The 21,831-nt window shown below is 41.2% G+C and overlaps 1 protein-coding gene across 5 annotated transcripts in view; it reads left to right on the top strand.

Annotated features, from left to right (window-relative positions):
• RASL10B (RAS like family 10 member B) overlaps positions 1-21,831 on the top strand; it is a 1,932,764-nt gene that overhangs the window by 1,540,106 nt on the left and 370,827 nt on the right. Inside the window, exon 6 of one of the 5 annotated variants that reach the window (XM_044063276.1) lies at positions 641-1,293. The exons of the other annotated variants lie outside the window; for them this stretch is intronic. Within the exon in view, the coding sequence (XP_043919211.1) occupies positions 641-821 (181 nt within the window). The 3' untranslated portion in view covers positions 822-1,293. Of the gene's footprint in view, positions 1-640; positions 1,294-21,831 lie in introns of those variants that run through there. 5 annotated transcript variants of the gene reach the window in all.

The following is a 21,831-nucleotide window of genomic DNA, read 5'->3' as shown; positions in this document are numbered from 1 at the left end:
GCTATGTCAAACCCAGAGTGGTTGGACATGCTCCACTTAAAGAAATCCCAGTCCATCTGAGCTACACGCTCTAGGGACCTAAACCTTGTCACCACAATAAACAGAACATGCTGGAGGGATAGATTCCTCTCCCAGAGACTTCCCATACTCTGGAACAAACTACCTATCTATATCAAACAAAGCTCCTCATTAGCACTCTTCAAGAAAAATCTTGATGATTGGATGGGAGATAGGAAATTCACCCCGGGGATCACTTCTGTGGCTCTGCTTGACAGGGGCACAGGAAAATAATTTTCTTGGGTGGCAAAAGCCAGGGTACCATTTGACTAGGCTTATATAGGCCCTAGGGCCACTAGCCTAGTACCTACCTATGAACAAATGTACTTGTCTTCCCATTACATACAGCAAGCTGAGAGTCTTTTTGTCCATACAGTATTTTAAGATTTAAATTCCAAATAAATAATGTAAGTTGCAAGAGAGTGCTTGAAATGTGTAAATAGCCAGCAGGTACAAAGGTTAAACCTTTAAGAACAGCATATTCATGTTCTGTTAATGTGTCTTTGGATAAGTTGAAAACTGTACCATTTGTGTCCTGCTCTGGCTCCTTGTCTGATGTTGCTGGTTTTTTTGCTTTCTCCAGTTCAGACCTCTGTTGTTGTTCACCCTCCTCCTTTCCTGTGGCATTGGATATGGTTCTTTTTGAAGAACTAGAAAATCCAGATCATCGAGTGCAGAAATTAGGACAGAATCCTCAGTTGCTCACTCAGTCGCATGTTCAGCAGGTGTCTGAGTTTCCTCAACCGATGGTGTTGCATCATTGATGTTTGTCTGCTGTTTGTGTTATATGTATATAAAGACCTTCATTTGTCTGTTATGCTTCTTTGCCTTATGAAACTATTTTTAGTGAAAGTATTACTTGCATTGATTTGTGTTTTTTTACTGTTTTATTAAAATTGAATAATTGGTAGCCATGATGCCAGATTGCTTTTATTTTTTGGGTTTGTTCGTGTTTTGTAGTATATCTGGCTTTGTCTAAGTGGTGGTGATTTATTTGTCTTACATTTGAAAGTAACTACATTGTTATAAGCTTGATATTAGTTAATATTTTATTGTGTTCATTTAATGGTCATGTTGTCATTAACTGTCATATCATTGCAATTCTATGTATGTTCATTTACTAGTCTATGTATGTACGTTTATTATTTTATCTGTCATGTCATTAGTAGTCCATGTTATGTATGTACACTTATTATGTAAATCTTGTATAACTGCTTTCTACTCATTCTGTAAAATGGAGTATTTTTCCCCGGGCATCCACTGAAAATGGGACTTATCCCCAGTCAGACTTTCCCGGTAACAAAAGCTATGAATATAAATAAAAAAAAATGTTGTCTAATGTGATGCATGATACATTATGGGTCTTTTTCAGGCAATGGCTGTGTGATGCCCATGCACTGGCCAAGTAATCAAGGAGCCTCAATCCTCACCACTAGCACCAGTCAGGGGTGTGCACATTGGGATGGATCACAAGTACACACGCAGTTAAGTACAATTTCCCTTAAGACCACACAGAGATCACAGTCAATTTGGGGCTGGTTTCTCCCTTTCTCTCCAGATGCCCAGTAAGACTCCCCACTGGCACAGCTGTAGAGTACAGATCTCAGCCAACTGGTCAAGCCAAAATCTTCAGCACCCCCTCTGTCCAAACAGTGCTTCGTGTCCCTGCCCAAGTAGCTGACACACACACACACACACACACACACACACACACACACACACACACACACACACACACACACACACACACTTTGAGATATGAATTATATACAAACACACAGCCACTCTTCGGGAAGGCTGGCACACGTACTCCAGCTATGACCATCCTTACCAGACTATAAAGTAGAAATCACTGCCACCAACCACTACTTATCAGCTACTATAAGGCCCAACCCAAAGGGTTACCAATTCCACTTTGTGATATTACTGTTATCCAAATAGTAAGTGTAACCCAGGGCTAAGGCTATTCTAGAGTGGCTTAGTACAGTATCACCAAATATATGCAAGTACTCCAACAGTTGAAATTATCTCTACACAAAACAGCCACAGTTGAAAGGTTTCAAAATATTTAATAATAAAAAAATACTTTAAAATATTGTAGGACAGTCTGCCATAAATATAGAAAACAGCAAAACTAACATGGCTATATTCTAAGAGAAATCACTGTTCTAAATTCTACTTATAAGGCAAAGTACTGGTGAGTTGTTGTCAGCTCTGAAGACAAATACAAAATGCTATTCTTTCTTTCTTTCTGTCCTTAAACTGATAATACACAATACTGCTGAGTCATTTCAGATTACATCATTCTTGTCTCTCTTCTGATTACGTTTCGCAAGCTTACAGAACTTAAAATTTAACATTTCTCTTTTGATCTCCACCTGCCAGGAAGCCACAGTAATAAAAAACGCACTTTACATTTGAGACCTAGTAATTATCTATGTCTTATGACAATATAAAGAATTTCTAGCTCAGACATCCTGTCTCCGAACTTGAGATCAAACACAGTCATAAAATCCATTAATTATCAGCTTTCTTCCAGCAGGGTGTACTGTGGTTACGTTTTTGAAGCTCAGAACATAACACAATTTCTTACATTTGTTACACAAGCCTGTGGATCATATTAATATTTACAATGACATAGAGTTATGCACAAAATTCTATCTAGCTAGGCTGGCAGCCTTCACATATCTCCCCCCTCCCCGGAGAATCAATCTAGTTTTTCAAGTGACACTTGAAAAACGTTGCTTGAGAAGGTTAGGTCTGACTATACTTTACGCCATTCCCGATTTTGAGAGCCCATCTGCGTTGGCGTTGCTAACCCCACTGTGGTGCTGCACTGACATCTATGCTTGCAACCCTAGGCTCCATCTTAACTTGGTGTTTTGCTGGCTGGCTCGATGTAACCATGTTAGGGGATTGTGATCTGTAACTACAGTGAATTTCCTTCCATACAGATAAGGCTGACATTTCTGCAGTGCTCACACTATGGCTAGACATTCCTTTTCTACAGTTGCATAGCATTCCTCCCTGGGTTGGGAGCCTACAACTGAGATAAACCACTGTATGCTGTTCTCCCTCGGAAACAATCTAAGTACAGTCCCCACCCCATGGCTCGAAGCATCCACCTGCACAACAAATTCTTTGCTGTAATCTGGACTGGCTAACACAGGGGGTCCTCCCAAAGCTTCTTTAAGCTTCTGGAATGCCTACTCACATGTGGTCCACAGTACCTTATCTGGCCTGTTTTTCTTTGTTAGGTCTGTGGGGGGAGCAGCTATGGTACTATAACTGGGGACGAACTTTCTGTAGTACCCTGCTGTCTTCAAGAATGCCCTCACCTGCTCTTTGATAACAGGCACAGGCCATGCCTGAATGGCTTTCACTTTGGCAGGTTCTGGCCTGATCTTACCACTCCCCACTCTGTCCCAGGTATGAGACCTCTGCCATATCCACCTGGCATTTGTTTTGCTTAATGGTCATCCCTGCCCTCTGTAGTCTGTCCAGCACCTCCCTGACATGCTAAGGGTGCTCTTGCCAGGAATGGCTGTAGATGGCAATATCACCTGTGTAAGCAAGGGCAAACCCACCTGCTCCTGTTAAGGTGTGATTTACCAGCCTCTGGAAAGTCACTGGGGCATTTGTGAACTCTTTGGCCTCTTTGTGAACTCATATAAGCCAAAAGGAGTCACGAAGGCTGACCTGTTTCTAGCACTTGGAGTCAAGGGCACCTGCCAGTAACCCTTGGTAAGATCAATGGTGGTAATATACTTAGCCCCACCCAACTGCTGTAGGGCTTCATCTGTCCTAGGCAAGAGGTAAGCATCTGACTCTGTGTGACTGTTTACTTTCCTGTAGTCCACACAGAACCTGGTGCTGCCATCCTCCTTTGGCACCAGCACCAATCGGAAGGCCCAGGGACTGTTGGACTCTTTAATTACTCCTAATTCCAACATTTCCTGTATCTCCTCATTCAGAGTCTGTCTGACTCTCTCAGACACCCTATAAGGGGCCTACCTAATAGGCCTTTGGGGTCCTGTATCCACCTGGTGCTGCACCAGGTGGGTGCACCCTGGTTTCCCAGTGAACATGTCCCCAAACTCCTGTAACACTGCTCGGATTTCTCGAACCTGGGTAGGAGATAGCTGCTGGGACATTTTAGCCCTTCCACTGAGGTGTCAGTCCGAGCCTCACTGAGGAGATCAGTCACCAGATCTCCCTCAGACTCTTCCTGCAATCCACTGCAAATACTCAGCACAACGGCCTCCCTATCATGGTAAGGTTTCATCATGTTAACATGTTACAATTTGTGCCCCTGCCTAGCAGTTCCACCATGTAGTTAACATCACTGACCTTCTTTACTACCTTGTAGGGTCCCTCCCAAGTTGCTTGCAGCTTGTTGTGTCTAACAGGAATGAGAACCATTACCTGCTGCCCTATAGCATACTCTATTTTGAGCATTCCTGTCATGCCAGTCCTTTTTCTGCTGTTGGGTTTCTGCCAGGTTCTCCTGGGCCAAGCCCATGAGTTCCCTGAGCCTTGTCATGAGGTTTAGGACATATACCACAACAGACTCCTTGTGAGATTCACACTCACCTTCCCACTCATCACAAATTAAATCTAGAGGTCCCCTCACCCTATGCCCAATACAACAACTGAAAGGATAAAAAAATGTGGATTCCTGGGGAACCTCTCTGTAAGCAAACAGATGGGGCAAATATTTTCCCACTCCCTCTTAAACTGGTCTGTAGAGTTTAACCTCACAACAAGACCATTAGTCTGGGGATGGTAGGGGGTGGTCTTCAGGTGCATCACCCCACAGTACTTCCACAGACAAGCCAGCAGGTCTGACATGAAATTGACACCTCTGTCTGTCAGTATTTCTTTGCTGAAACTATCTAACAAAGCATTTTCCACCTTTTTTGCCTCAGTGGAGGACAGAGCCACTGCCTCAGGGTATCTTGTAGCATAATCTACTACCACTAGGATATACTTTTTCCATGTGGAACTTGGGGTAGAGGCCCCACAATATCCATAGCTACTCTCTGAAATAGCTCCTCAATCACAGGCAAAGGCATAAAAGGAGCTTTCACCTCATCTCCTGCCTTTCCTACCTTTTGGCAATGCTCACAGCTCATGCAGTACCCTGTTACATCTCTAGAAATTCCAGGCTAATAGTTTTGCATAATGCATCTCTTTGTATGTTTTACGCCTGTATGACCTACAAAGGGGATATCATGGGCTATGGCTAGAAGTGCCAGATGGTAGGCTCTAGGTACTACCAACTGCTGTATCCTCTCACCTTCCAGCCCCCCCCTCAGGGGTCTACTCTCTATACAGTAACCCTTTGTCCCAGTGTACATATTCACCTTTCACTTGAGAATCATGTGCCCCACTAGCTACCTACCTCAGGCCTTGTAATGTAGGGTCCAAGAGCTGAGCCTGTCTCAACTGTTTATTTGTAACCCTCCCGATCTCCCCTTCCACAGGAAGTCTGGTTTTCTCTGACAGTGGTGCCTCACTGTGTCAGCCTGGGTATTCTACTACTCACCTCTGCCCTTGCAGTCACTCTGTCCAAGAAAACATCAGTACCCACAAGCAGATGTGGTTCACCTTCAGTCTTACTGCTACAGGGTAGCTCCCCCCCTGAAGTAACCACCTCACCAGCCCTGGCTGCAACTATGCAGTCTGACTGGGTCTCCCCCAGGCTACCAGATCCACGTGCTTGTCTCCAATGCTAACTGCGTGTAACTGCATGAACACATGGTACTGCATTATTAAAATCATTCCCTATCAGGACATCTGCACAGATATCCTCAAACACACCTACTTGCTGGCTTCTTTTTCCACCCTCCCAGTCATGGTGAACCATAGCCAAAGGTATTTAGAATGGGGTCCCTCCTAAAGCTCTGACTGGAATGGACTGCCCAGGCATGTAGTGCTCCTCTGTAACCATTGCAAGGTTCACAATGGTTATGTCACAGGCTGTCTCTCTCTTAGCAATGGGCTGTGCCATTCACTACGATAGAATATATCCTCTTGTGGTAGGTTGGTACCCCTGTTGTCTCAAGACAGACTACTGTTGGCATTTTGTCCTTCCCACTTACTGGCTCCCTCACCTTTTGTTCTCTACCTTGCCTCCATGGACATCTGTATGCTACATGGTCCCACTGGTTGCATTCAAAACATTTAACCCTAGGTCCTGGACATGTACCTGGACTAGTGGCTTCCCCTGCTACTGTCAGATTCTGTTTGGGGCAGTCTAGGCTGCCCACCATGGGCTCCCATAGACCCATGAGGAGCACTAGGGGTCCCTTTCCTGTGCAGTGATGCCATGCTTGCTTAGTTATAGGTCTCCCTTCTTCCCCAACTCATTTGAAGTAGAGCCTTGTCTGTCAGCTAACCAGATCCTCATGTCCACCAGCAAAGTGCTAAAGGCTTGCACCACAAGGTCTGCCAGCCCTTCAAAAGTGGTGAGCTGACATCCACTCACCCACCTATGAAAATAAGTGCTTAGTTCAACAATATGTTCTCACACACTTTCATCTGCTTGCATCTTTGCACACGAAACGTTTTCCTATAAGCTTCAAGTGTTAGCTTAAAAAATTCTAGCAAATAATTCTTTACAGCATTATAATTTAAGAAATCATTATCAGACAGTTTGGAAAGTACATTTACAGCTTTACCATGGAGTAAGGGGTCAGGAACCATACCCAGAGCCTTTGGTCAACATCATACTGTTTGCATACCCTCTCAGACATGTGAAAGAAACTATCAAAATTATCCCGCTCTGTAAATTGTGGAAGAAATTTACTGACATTTGTTGCTTCTGGGGTTCAGTTACTCCCTTCCCCATTACCTCCATGACTCTGGCAAAGAGTCAGCATCTTCTTTTCGTGCTGCCTCTGCTCTCCTTCTCCTTAGCTTCCAGGCATAGCAGTTTCTAATTCTCTTCAGCCTGCAAACATTACAGTTTCTCTGCTGCTTCTGTTTTCAACTGCTTGGCCTCCAACTCAAGTCTCTCCAACTCCAGATGGATTTTTAAGTCCTCTGTGGAAAAGTTAAGCTGTCCATTCTCTGAGTGTTGTACATCTCCACGGCCAGTCTGATCATTCTTCTGGTTTCTATTTTCTGATACAGCCGGGACTAAAGCTGCAATCATGACTGCTTATGTCAGGTTTCCATGCACCAGTCCTTTAGTCTGGCACATTTCAGCCAACTGGCTCCTTGTCAGTTTACCGTACTCCTCTGCTGACATGCTTGCCTGCTCTCCCTGACTGACTAAGCTAATAAAAGAAATAAAACAATTGTGATATTCACTGCATGACTAATTTAGAGTACAAAAATACCTTCAGTGACCACTGTACACAAGCTACAGGAATTCACCATCCACATGTGATGTGGCTAACTCACTGCTATCAACCAATTAATAGCTGATGTGGATATCCCACCATGGTCAAACAATTAATGTGTGATGCCCATTCACTGGACCAGTAATCAAGGAGCCTTAATCCTCACCACTAGCACCAGTGAGGGGTGTGCACATTGGGAAGGATAACTAGTACACACACAGTAAAGTACAATTTCCCTGAAGAGCACACATACATCACAGTCAGTCTCAGGCTGGTTTCTTCCTTTCTCTCCAGATCCCCAGAAAGACTCCCCACTGGCACAACTATAGGGTACAGATATCCGCCGAGTGGTCAAGCCAAAATCTCCAGCACCCTCTCTGTCCAAACAGTGCTTTGTGTCCCTGCCCAAGTAGCTCACACACACACACACACACACACACACACACACACACACACACACACACACACTTTGGGATATGAATTGTATACAAACACACACACTCTCCTGGGGAAGGCTAACAAAGGTTCTCCAGCTATGCCCCCTCCTGCCCAGACTATAAGGTAGAAATCACTGCCACCAACCACTGCTTATCAGATACTGTACAGCCCTACCCAAAGGGTGACCAATTCCACTGTGTGCTATTACTGTTATCCAAATAGTAAGTGTAACCCAGGGCTAAGGCTATTCTAGAGTGGCTTAGTACCATATCACGAAATACATGCAAGTATTCTGAGAGCTTAAATTATCTCTGCACAAAACAGCCACAGTTGAAAGGTTTAAAAATATTTAATAATAAAAGCACAAGACAATACTCGTGAATTCAACACAGTGCTAATCAAGAGTTCATAAACTACCGGAAAATGCTTTAAAACAATATTGTAGGATAGTCTGACATAAATATAGAAAACCGCTAGACTAATCTGACTATATTCTATCTATGTCTAAGAGAAATCACTGTTCTAAATTCTACTTACAAGGCAAAGTACTGATGAGTTGTTGTCAGCTCTGTAGACAAATACAAAATGCTATTCTTTCTTTCTATCCTTAAATTGATAATACAGAGTACTTCTGAGTCATTTCAGATTACATCATTCTTGTCTCTTCTCTGATTAAGTTTTGCAGGCTCACAGAACTTAAAATGTAACATTTCTCTTTTGATCTCCACCTGCCAGGAAACCACAGCAATAAAAGACACTTTACATGTGAGACCTAGTAATTATCTGTGTCATAAGACAATAGAAAGAATTTTTAGCCCAGACATCCTGTCTCCGAACTTGAGATCAGTCATCAAATGCTTTACTTATCAACTTTCTTCCAGCAGGGTGCACTGTGGTTACATTTTTGAAGCTCAGAACATAACACAATTTTCTTACATTTGTTACACAAGCCTGTGGGTGATACTAATATTTAGAATGACATAGATGTATTTACAAAATTCTATCCAACTAGGCTGGCAGCCTTCACAGCCTGTGCAACTAGCACAGAGTTAAATAAAATGTGATACATAAGTTATGTTTATGATGCAGTACATGCACTGTGAAAGGCTGGTTCACAGAGAAGCTCATGCTTCTTTATCGTGATAACTTTATCATGTGCTTTCCTGGTCTTTCTATTGGCTAAACTAACTCACCACAATGACTGCAAATCTTTATTTTAATAAGGTACCAAGATAAACTCATTAAGTAAAAACACATCCTTTCTGTAATATATGATATAAAGTTGATTGAAACTCTGTGTGTTCTCAAACACTTACAGTATGTTCATAGGTTCATAGTTTGGTACTAGGCTATCGGCCCTAAGGCCTATGCAAGCCTAGCCATAACAATTCCCTGGAAATTTTTTCCCACAATATTTACTTCTCTGGGCCCCTGTCTAGCAGGGCGACTGACATCATCAAGATTACTTTTGAAGAGGGCCAATGAGGTGCTCTGCTTGACATGTATGGTCAGTCTATTCCAGAGTATGGGGAGTCTCTGGGTCAGGAACCTATCCCTCCAGCATGTTTTGTTCATTGTGATGATAAGGTTTAGATCCCTGGAGTGTGTGGCTCTGAGGGATTGGGATTTCTTTAAGTGGAGCATGTCCAACAGCTCAGGGTTTGACATGGCCTTGTATGTTAAGCAGAGATCGCCTCTGAGTAGACGATATGCCACGGAGTATAGCTGGAGTTTTTTTAGACGGTCAGCATATAGCATCTGCTTTAGGCCTGTGATTCTTTTAGTGAGGTATTTCTGTGACCTTTCCAGCTGTTGCAGATGTCTTGTGAGGTACATACCAAATGGGGCATTATACTCTATAATGGGTCTAATGAGGGATGAGTACAGTGGGACAATGACCTCCTTTTGTCTCTGGATGAAAAGCCCTTAGTGATGAGGTGTGCCACGTAGAAGGATTTCCTGACTGTTGTGGCGATGTGGTTATCGAAAGTGAGACCACTGTCCACTTGTGTCCCTGAGTCTCTCATCACACTTTCGATGTTTAATGTCCTGCCACCTCTGTGGTAGTTCATGGGTACATGTTTTTTTCCAAAGGGGGATGACTATACATTTCTTGGCATTAGGCTTGAGCCCATGGCTCTGGCACCAGGCATCTGTTTCTGTAAGGCCCTTTTGTAGAATATCCACATCATTTGGGGATTCAGTAATGGCTCCCAGTTTGCAGTCATCTGCAAACTTTGTTAGCCAGAGTCCCTTAGTGTTGGCCTGTACTTCAGAGAAGTAGATTCCAAACAAGAGTGGTCCTAGGACTGAACCCTGAGGTACTCCACTTGTCTGGAGCTGGATTTGGAGTCGGCTACTTTTACAGTCTGGGTTCTGTCAGTAAGCCAGTCAGCAACCCATCGAGTGACATTGGGATTTATGCCCAGCTTAGTAAGTTTATCTATGATTCCAGAGTGGGGGATGGTGTCGAAGGCCTTGGCGAGGTCCAGATAGGCTGTGTGGACCTCCTTACCCTCGTCCACAGCTCTGGAGACCGATTCAAAGAAGTCAATCAAATTCTGGAGACAAGATCAGCCCTTCACAAACCCAAACTGGGTGGGGTCCAGTGTCTGGAGGTTGCCAATGTCTTTGTTTATAAGTTCCATGATAATGCGTTCCATGCCCTTGCAGGTCAGGCTTGTCAGACTGATGGGACGGTAGTTCCCAGGATCCAAGGTGGATTCTCCCTTGTGGATTGGGATAACTGTAGCTGTGCACCACTCAGTGGGCACGAAGCCTGAGGTGAGGCTATGATTAAACATGACACTTAGGTGGGGTGCCACTTTATTTTGTAGTTCATGTAGTACACAGCCTGGGATGTCATCTGATCCCATGGATGCTGTATTCTTAGCTTTGGAGAGTGCTGTTTTTACCTGTGTGGCTGTGATTATCGGAATTTGGCAATCTTTTGGTATTGAGATGGGCCCTTTAGGGGGTGAGAGGGGAGTGAAGTTGGCACTAAATCGATCTGCCAGGATATTGGCAATATCCTTGGGATCAGTATATTTAATGCCATTCTGTTGTAGCTCAGAGCAGATCTAAGCATTGCCATTTAGACTCTTGACATAACTATAGAATGCCTTGTGGTTGTCTTTGGAATCTTTGGCAATTTTATTTTCATAACTAGCTTTTGAGGATTTTATGAGGGATCTCAGCTTCTTACTGAGGCTGGTGAGGGAGTTTTTTGCATCCTGGGATATTCCTCTTTTCTGCAACAGTTTCTTCCTTTTGTTGTATGCCCTGTGGATGTCATTGACCATTCTCTGTGTACGTTATCAGCTACATAGAACTAACAGAGGAATAGGCAAGATCAAACACAGTGAAAAGCAGGCACTACAGCCCATTTACAAAACAAAACAACTCTGCCCAACCACTATAAAATGCTGTTTCAGCATAATATGTGCTACCAACAAATACAACTGCAGATACAGCTCAGTAATATTAAACAAATGTATGAAGAAGGGATTTGCAACAATCTCTTACCCTAGAATCGGACTTGTCAATATATCCGCTAATAGAAGCCAAGGCAGTAGCTTATCTATCACAACCAGCAACCCAACCATTCACCTTTTCAAGTAAAGAGCAAAGAAAAATAAAACGCTTTATAGTACTAAGTTGATTGTTAGATTATTAGATACATATATCCCCAGCTCTTCCATTGAAGAGAAAAAATGGACATTCCTTCTACTGGAACACCAACCAGATGGTAAGGTGCACAACATGTCCCCTCCTGCCCACCCATTCAGATCCCGTTTCTGTGCCCAGCTATGACATCCTTCATTGCATTTTCGTCAAACCTGGCTGCTGTAGTTCATGTGTGTTCTGAAATGTAGTTTAGTTAAAAAATATTTTTATAAACTGTGTTGCTACAGTTTATATCCAGCCTGCATAGAGAGCTACAGTGTTCATGTTTTAGTAACAATAAAAAAAATTTTTTTTTTTACATTTAGAATGGCACCGAGAGCATGGTGTGCATATTCTGCATAACATGCAATGTATCCATGTGCAGATCTATTAGATGTAGGACACTCACATATATATTTTTGCACAGAAGTCAGACAGTGCTTATCAGTACATATGAACTCTTTCCCACGTTTACAACCGTGTAGAACAGGAAACAAATTCCTTGTAACATATTAAGGAAACTGGTCAAGGCAGAGGGGCACAGCCCTGAGCCGCATGCATCATATTCAGTGGTGGGTCATTTGGAAGAGCACTTTGTGGCCTTTGCATCTAAGAAGCAAGCACAGCGCTCTGTAGCATGTGACCGTACGATTATTTGAATTCATAATATTAATCTCATTACAACTATGACTTCAACATAAAGTTGCTACACTATTTGAATAGTGTCATTTGCCAATAAGCTGATGTGCTCGAGTCCCTCCCATTGTCAGCAGATTTATATGCGCAACGTTGCAAAGCAGACTTGTACTGAACCGTATTATGTGACTGTCATTCATAAATCCTGCCATCGTCTTGTATTTGTAGAATGTGACAACATGATAAATGATATAAGTAATAAGCCTTTAATGTGAAGATAAAATAGTCAGAGACATCAAATTAATTCTAAAGGAGTAATATCAGATAAATAATGCAAATATGATTGTTTGCTCAGATTTATATAGAGCAGATAGGAAAGGCAGTAAACTATGCCTGTTTGATTTTGTACTTTTTCCAGTATAAATTACTATCAAAATTCATGGCTGAGATGCAATTAATACTTTACCATCAGGCTTCTAGAAGAAATAGGCAAGTAGTTCAAACAATGAAATGGGGGAAGCGTAGGTAATTAAGATCAGCCACTAGGACGTATATACTCTGAGCATTATGTAGGTAAAAACTAAATAGCCTTTTCATGAGATAATTAAGAAACCTATTCTGGCAAAAATAAAGAAAAATACTACTTGCATTACTTTAACTAAGCATATTTACATATTTGGTTGTAGTCATACCTTTACTTTTGCAGTTTCACAGAGGTTATATTAACCTGAGGAGGAACCAGTTGGATGGACATTTGCTACTTTTAGAATGTATGTCACAAGCAGACGTGGAAGAGTGACATATCCCTGGACTGACTTACATGTTTAGTAGTAAATATATGCTAAAATTCATGCTAGTTAGGGGAGTTATGTTTTAAAGGATACATGATCTGAAGAACATGCGGACTGTTTGTAATTTCACTGGAATTTAAACATACAAATGTTAATTTTTGTGTTTCACTCTAATAAAGCATCAAGGGGTGAAAGCTCACCAATTTTATTTTGTTAACCAGGTAAAAGACACCAAGTACAAAAGTCACTCACTTTCAGGATCAGTCGAGGAGCACTGTTTGGTTAGGTGGTTTTTCTGAGTCGCACACTAGTCACATTAAAATTGACAGAATCAAACCAGAACTATAAGATAAAGTTCATCAGGCTGGGACTATTTGCCATCTCTGCAAGATTCAGTAAACATTCTTTATTTCTATCGTCCATTTTTTATCACTACATCTGTACCATCTGCAGTGCTATTCTGTCTTAGCTTTCAGACTGAGTCCCTCATGTACCTTTCTGCCACCAAAGTTCACAAGATTCTTAACTTCATTTTTTTATAGGTTCATAGGTAAGTGCTAGGCTAGCTGCCCTTCTGGGCCATTTAAGCTGATTTTATGCTCAAAATAACCTATTCTATTTGATTATAGATTGGTCTTGCCTTATCCCATGGTTAATACTTATACATTACCCCTAATGAAAATAACTGGGATCATACCATAGATAATTTGAGGAGACCCATGTTGGATAAAGCATTTATGAACTGCCTTAGTCCATTAGTAATACAGGGGCAGTCCTGGGGTAAAACTATCTGTGTCCCATCCAAAGATCTCCGTTTCAACTGAATATGGGCAGGGATGAACTTTGATTTATGAGGTTGGGGAATCTGTTTTCCTGATTTTTTTGCATATTTCATTCATCATGCTTTCTTATATGAACTTATATGACTTAGGTTTGTGTAGAGACAGACTGTGCGTGTATGTCTTTAAAGCTTTTACCCTGCACAGGCTTCAGGGGGAGAAGAGTATACCCTGTATGCTGTCAATCAGCATTTTATATTTTCTGCCAGAACTGCTACAGCTATATTGGCATGCAGCTTTCCCATTCTATATAGAAATAATTTATCCCCAGTCTTACACTATTCAGGAAACAGTAACTCTGTGTGCATTTAACCTTTTCACTGGTGCCATTTATTATTTCACTACTTAGTAATAGCAGAACTGACAAAAAATTAGTTTATTTAGCATTATTTTTGAAGCTTTAAATAGAATGGTTATATCATGCCTGGTAGGGGACAAGGCTATAGTCTTCTGATCTGTGTTACTGAGTCCAGTAAATATGCATTACAATAACAAATAAGTGAAGTTAAATATAAATAAATATGCATACAAATTAGTAAAATGTAAATAAATATGTAGGATTTGTTCCTACGAGCATAACAAATGTGCAGTGTTGCCTTGAGCTATGGCCCACAGCAGCCACTCCCATATATGGTTTACACTAGCAGCTGCACGATAAGGTTATGAACTCTGGCTTCCCAGAATCTTGTCAGTCACTCACTGTGAGCTCCAAGCCTTGCAGTGCTAAGTTATCCACAGTGACTTTAAATTTACATAAATTCACCTACACACACACACACACACACACACACACACTGATTTTGGAGAGGGACCAGAAATACCTTCCTGTGCAACAAATGGTTCCCACCTTAGGGCGGTTGCTGAGACCAGCTATCCCCATCCTAACATACACAAGAACACTGGCTGCTGTTTCATGGTGAGAAAATAAGCAATATGCCATATAAAAATGGTGGTAATTTGCATGGGACCAGTCTGTTTTACTCAAGAGGCAGATATCTACAGTTGATCACCACACAGCAGTACATTTATATTAATAAATAAGCAGTTACAGCTTTATAATTAAATATTTTCTGAAAGAAATTTGAATAATACAGTTTGAGAAATTAAATGCACAGTTAGGCAGAGAAAATATTTAGGCTTTTTGCGAAAACATTTACTATTTTTCTATTCCTAACTAATGTTCGGGTAAAAGGATTGCTAGACCATATTTACCATTATCTATGAAGTGCAACATAAATATGCAAAACAAAATAGAATAACTCACTGTATAGAAGAAGGGCATAAGATGCACAAATCATGCATATACTAGACTCAATAAAGAATGTTAAAAATGGTTCCTGTCAGATGTACGCATTTATTTATTTATTTAAAGAAGAGGGTAGCACCACTTGAATTCCAAATGGATGTCACTGGAATGCACAGTCAGCACATTGTTATGTAGGCTTATTCCCCTTTAAAGATTTATGGCATATTTCTTACTATGTCATTTACATTTTAAAACTGCAGACAGTAGACCTCGGATAAATGTTATAATGCCTCAAGTAACTGGAAATGACTTGTTTAACTACATGGCTTAAGCAGTCCATTGACCTTTGGCTGAATGTGTGTGTGTGTATCTGTGTGTGTGCACATTGTGGTGTGTTTCTCTCCCCCACAGAAAAAGTTACTGTTGCTTTCAGTTTACTATGTACAGTTAATAATAGTATAACAGCAAAGTATCTTCTTGTCCTATACAACCTTATTCACATTTTTTTCCCTTCTCACGTTTTGTTTTACACATCTACTGCATTTTCCAATAAAATAGCATTTCAAATATTATAGTTGCTTTTGTACAAGTCACAGCTTTGTTATATTCTTAATGAAAAACAGTTGCAGTTTTCATACACTCCCCAAACTGTCAGACCTGTTTTTCTTTTTGTTAGCATTCTGCAAACCTAGACCTTTTAATGGTATATAGTGTAGAGGCTGCAGCCTTTCCCCTTTACTCTTGATTGACACAGCTTCCACCTGGAGAGCTGAATCAGATAGCATTAACGCTTCTCTTACAATTACATTCATGTCTTGTTTATTCATCCCTTTTGCAGAAATTTTATTTCTTCATTTTTTCCAATGCATTTTCATACTTTGTTATATAATGTTTGTCTTCATGCTTTCCTTTTGATGTTTTGTTTTGTCTTATCCTGACACTCATCTCCCATCTCTTTGACCTCCACAATTATTTGTGATTTCATATTGTTCTCTTTACTGACCTTGTGACTTTTTTTTTTACTGTTCACCTTGTTACTTGGGTTACATGCTTTAAGTAACTTCACTTGCTTTGTCTTGCTCTTGTTGCAATCTTTCTGCCCTCTGTTTGCATCCCTTTTGGTTTGTGGCTGGGCTCTTTCCTTAGTACTAATGTCTTACTTCTCCATGTCTTGCCACCTTTTTTCCCAAAATGGCCATGGTGGACAGCCCAGACTGCCACAAATAAAATCTGCCAGTAGCAGGGGAAGCCACTAGTCCAGGTACACATTCAGGACCCTAGGATTAAATGTTTCAAATGCAACCATTGGGGCCATGTGGCATACAGATGTCCACAGAGGCAAGGTGGGGAACAAAAGGTTAATAGGCTGTCTTGAGACAACAGGGGTACCAAACTACCACCCTGCAGATGTCCTGATAGGGAAGGATTTTGATGAGGCAGTACCATGCGTTTATGCAGTTACATGCAGCCAGGATTCAAGACAAGTATGTGGGTCTGGTAGCCTGGGGGAGACCCAGGCAGACTGCATACTTGCAGCCAGGACTGGTGAGGTGGTTACTTCAGGGAGGGAGCTACTTTGTTGGATTTTAGAATAGTGGTAATCGGAATATCTCCGAGAGAGAGGCCAAAATTTTAGTTTGTACCTCAACCAGGGTCTTAGGAAGTAAAGATATAATTGAATGAGAGCAAAACAGCTGAGCCAAATCATGGCTGGGTAAAATCCACTTTAATGATAAACACTCCAAAGAAGTAAGCGCTTTCACGATCACACTGACCGCTTCATCAGACTAAGCCCATTCAGAAGTGCGCTTGCTTTTAAGCACATGCTTCAATTAATTACTTATACAATCAAATATCTTCTCTACCAAAATCTAAAAAAAAATCACCTAAAAATAAACTCATAAACTATGAAATACATAGTAAAATACATAAAAACTATGCTAATGTCTCAATGTCCTGGCTTTAAGGAAGGGTTTCAAAGAAACTACTTCAATAATGTCAGGTAATGGATGTGCATTTAATCTAAGGGATCCACCTCTGTTCTGCAACCTCTGTGCAATTTTTAATGTCACCATCCCTCACTCCTTCTTGTAAAATCTCTAAAACTAAAAACTTGTAAAGGTGCAAGCCATCTTTACCTTCTATTATGCTTAAATAAAGCATTTGTCTCCTTATTAGAGATATTCTTATAATGCTCTTGTATGCAATCTTTAAGCATACGGTTCATTTTTCCTACATAGTAGGCATTACATAATGTGCAAAATACACTGTTTTTTGTTCTACAATCAGTATATTGTTTGGCCTGCAACGCAAAATGCAAGTCAGGATGGCTATAGGTTGTACAGGAACATATATACTTGCAGGCTGAACAATTCCTGCAAGCATAAGTACCCTTCCTCTATGCGATTCTATTCAGTCCACCATTCCTTGACCCCATAGCATAATTGGCATTTTAGGGACTTCTCGTTTTTAAAGGCAAAATTGGGTGTATCATCTAGGAGGCCATCCAAGTCTCCTATGGTTTTCAAGATGTTCCAATTTTGTTTAAAGACATCACAAAAAACACTGATATCACTACTGTATGTAAGGGGAAACCTAAGTTTATTATTGCCCATATTACTCACATGTGACCTATCATTTATTCTCTCAGAGCAATAAGCTCTACCTCTAGAGGTTCTTTCTTTAGTTTTAAAACATAATTGTAAAACATAAAAGATATTTGATTGTATAAGTGATAAATTGATGGATTAATTGAAGTATGTGGTTAAAAGCAAGCGCATTTTTGAATGTGCTTAGTCTGATGAAGCAGTCAGTGTGATCGTGAAAACACTTACTACTTTAGAGTGCTTTTTATCATTAAAGTGGATTTTACCCAGCTGTGGTGATTTGGCTCAGTTGTTTTGCTCACATTTGATTGTTCGTTGCCTAGAGGCATATCTTTAACAGGTAGCTGGTGGTTTTTTTTTTTTTTTTTAAATATATAATTGAATCTGGAAAAAGCTTATAAATCTCTGCTATGATACCATCTATGCTGGGAACTTTTTTAGGTTTAAGGTTTTTGATTTTATTTTGATTTAATTTAGTTATTCACTTCTCGAGAGTTGTACTAAGATTTTCTGGGATGGCATTCAAATTTAAAGTGATTAATTCTTGGACTATAACATTTTTATTTATATTGTCAGAGTTATAATTTTTGGTGAAATGATAACTAAAGGTTTCTAATAAATTTCCGATATCAGAAACGGTCTTATTAGTACCTTCATGTAATAATTTTAAGATATTTGCCTTAGAATGTAATTTTGCTGTTAATGACAAATTGTGCACGTGTTTGAGAGTAAGAGCACAAGAGTTTATTTTCATTTTTTTCTAGTGCTAAGTTTGTTTTGTGTGCCAAAATATCTAGATATTCCTTGTTTACTGGGCTACTTCTTTTTTGTCATTTGAGTTTAATTGTTATGACTTGGATCTCAAGGCGGTTAATTGAGATTGTAGGTTTTGTAGTTCTGATTCCCATTTCTTAAGTTTTTTTTATATCAGACTGTAGTCTTACCATAAATATATACTTTAAGTGCATCCCAAACTATATTAATGTTTGTTTCAGAGTTATTATTTGTCTCTAAGAAGAAGTCTAATTCTGATAATAACCATGGTTTAAAGTCTTAGTTTGGCAATATTGGCAGGAATTCTAGTAATACTGTTTAGTTTTGTGAAGTCTATTTGTAATTTGTATATCTAACATAAGAAAAAATGTGAAATCAACGGCTAACTTCTCTGAACTGTACCAAGAACCTCAAATAAAAGAAGTAGTGAGGAGAAAGCAAATTTGTTGGAATACTATTTGCTTTCTCCTCACTACTTCTTATATCTAACATAAGACAATCTGTGCCTAGCACTTGCTCTAGAACCTGATGGAAAGCACTAGGAAGCCTGAAACTGATACAAGCACTCAACTCTCCTTGTCAATAAGGATAAATTAATTGTAGGCACTAAACAGCCTATAATTGCAAAGTACCTTGCAAAGGTAAGGGAAAACAGCTCTTAAACTTTACAAAAAAAGCACCTAAACATGCATGTCCAAGGGTCAGATTCTGGTGATTTCTCCTGTCCACCTGGTGAATCTGGGCATACTGGGGCAATGCGGCAACTGCCTCATGTACACAGATAATCCTCTCCTCCTACCACCCAACACTACAACCTGCGAGAGATGCACTTACATAGCCAAACTAGAAGCAAAGCTCTCTCCGGCCAAGATTGTGCTAGACAGTCAAGAGGAGAAGGTTAACATCTGCAATACACTACAAGCAACTCATAGCCCTTCAAAACCCACACCATCAACACCCACAATATGTGGAGGCCCTTAACATTAACCTGCCCAAGCAATAAGGACCTCCGGAGGACGCAAACAAACAGTCACAACCAAAGTGACACACAGCTCACAACACCAGTGTGCCACCCAACAACAGCCCCTAAGGCAAGACAATGTACCCAACACTTTAGTTATAGGTGACTCTATAGTCAGGCACACTGATGTCCCACTCACCAGGCTGAACAAGGAGAAAATTACAGTCAGCTGCCTATCGGGTGCCAGGATCCGCCACATAACGCATGCACTCAAGTCACTCCACAACAAGTACAAATACGACTCTGTCATTGTCCATGCTGGAGTGAATGACTTGAGACATACCGCCCTGGACTGCATGAAAAGGGACATGGAGGATCTCTTGGATCATGTGGCCCAGGCAGGTATGACCCTAGCCCTGAGTAGCATCCTGCCTTTGCCCAGAATGATAACACAGCATAAGGACAAAATGATTGACTTCAACAATTGGCTAAGCTTCTGGTGTCATTAAAAGGGGATCCAGTATCTGTCTGCCCGGGAAGACATGATTGACAAACCACGATGCTTTGCCAGAGATGGTCTGCACCTGTCACCCCTGGGATTCAGGTTACTGGCTAAAGCTCTTGCCACCCCTATAGTGCCTTTTTAGGCAAGGTTCAAAGGATAAAATCACCACCATAACAGATACAAGCATGCAAAATATAAAGGTAATGCTACTCAATGCTAGAAGTCTAAACCTCAAAATGCACTCTCTCGAGGCACTCCTAAAAATGGAGAACATCAATATCGGTACAGTAACTGAGACCTGGTTCAAGGCTCCAGAGAGCACCCCTGCAATACCAGGCTACAACTCTTACCACACTTTTTGGCCACAAAACCAAGACTGAAACACTAAAGGTGGAGGAGTGTCCATATTCACCAAGGATATTCACACCTCCAGGCTAGTTGCCCAACACAATGCATCTGAAATTCTCCAGGTGCAACTAACATTAGGTAAGACTGCAATCCAAATTGTAGCTTGCTACAGATCCCCCACCATGCCCCAAGATTCTCACTGCACCTTTCTAAACATACTGGAAAATATTAAGATACAACGAAACACCCTAATACCGGGTTATTTCAACTACCCTGCCATTAACTGGGAAAACTACTCGGGTACCAATTCCTTTTCCCAACGGTTCTTGGAATTCATAAATTTCAATGCCCTGGATCAACTAATCCATTGTCCCACTAGGGGCTCCAATATCCTAGACCTGGTCATTACTAGCATGGGAGATAGATGCTCCACACCAGTGGTCATCCCCTCATTGGTCAGGTCTGACCATAAGCAAATCACCCTTGACATCCACATCCCACCCCCACCCCCAGTAAGGAAACCTCCTTAAAAAACTTCTCCAAAGCCATCTTCATGCTACTGAAGTCAGACGTGACAAACTTCACGGCACCCATGCAAACAGGATCTGAAAGTTCGACTGCAGAATCCTGCACTAAGGCACTGTACGAGCACATAGACTCGTGCATGAATCGTGCCATCCCAAATAGAGCCAAGATGCTCTTCCCTAAAAAAAGGAAGCCAATCTGATGGTCTCCTTCTATAAACAAGCTATACAACAGAAGGAAGAAACTGTTGCAGAAAAGAGGAAAATCCCAGGATGCAAAAAACTCCCTCACCAGCCTCAGTAAGAAACTGAGATACCTCATAAAATCCTCAAAAGCTAGTTATGAAAATAAAATTGCCAAAGATTCCAAAGACAACCACAAGGCATTCTATAGTTATGTCAAGAATCTAAATGGCAATGCTCAGATCTGCTCTGAGCTACAACAGAATGGCATTAAATATACTGATCCCAAGGATATTGCCAATATCCTGGCAGATCGATTTAGTGCCAACTTCACCCCCCTCTCACCCCCTAAAGGGCCCATCTCAATACCAAAAGATTGCCAATTTCCAGTAATCATGGCCACACAGGTAGAAATCGCACTCTCCAAAGCTAAGAATACAGCATCCATGGGACCGGATGACATCCCTGGCTGTGTAGTACATGAATTACAAAATGAACTGGCACCTCACCTAAGTGTCATGTTTAATCATAGCCTCACCTCAGGCTTCGTGCCCACTGAGTGGCACATAGCTACAGTTATCCAACTCCATAAGGGGGGATCTGCCTTGGATCCCGGGAACTACCGTCCCATCAGTCTGACAGGCCTGATCTGCAAGGGCATGGAACGCATTAACATGGAAATTATAAACAAAGACATTGGCAACCTTCAAACACTGGACCCCACCCAGTTTGGGTTTGTGAAGGTCCAATCTTGTCTCCTGAATCTGATCGACGACTTCAAATCAGTCTCCAGAGCTGTGGATGAGGGAAATGCGGTCCACACAGCCTATCTGGACCTCGCCAAGGCCTTCAACACCATCCCCCACTCTGGAATCATAGATAAACTTACTAAGCTGGGCATAAATCCC

This window comes from Protopterus annectens, chromosome 2.part1, assembly GCF_019279795.1.
Source record: "Protopterus annectens isolate FY-2018-M chromosome 2.part1, PAN1.0, whole genome shotgun sequence".
NCBI lineage: Eukaryota > Metazoa > Chordata > Ceratodontiformes > Protopteridae > Protopterus > Protopterus annectens.
The sequence above is the reverse complement of the archived record's forward strand: the minus strand, read 5'-3'. Positions and strand labels throughout refer to the sequence as shown.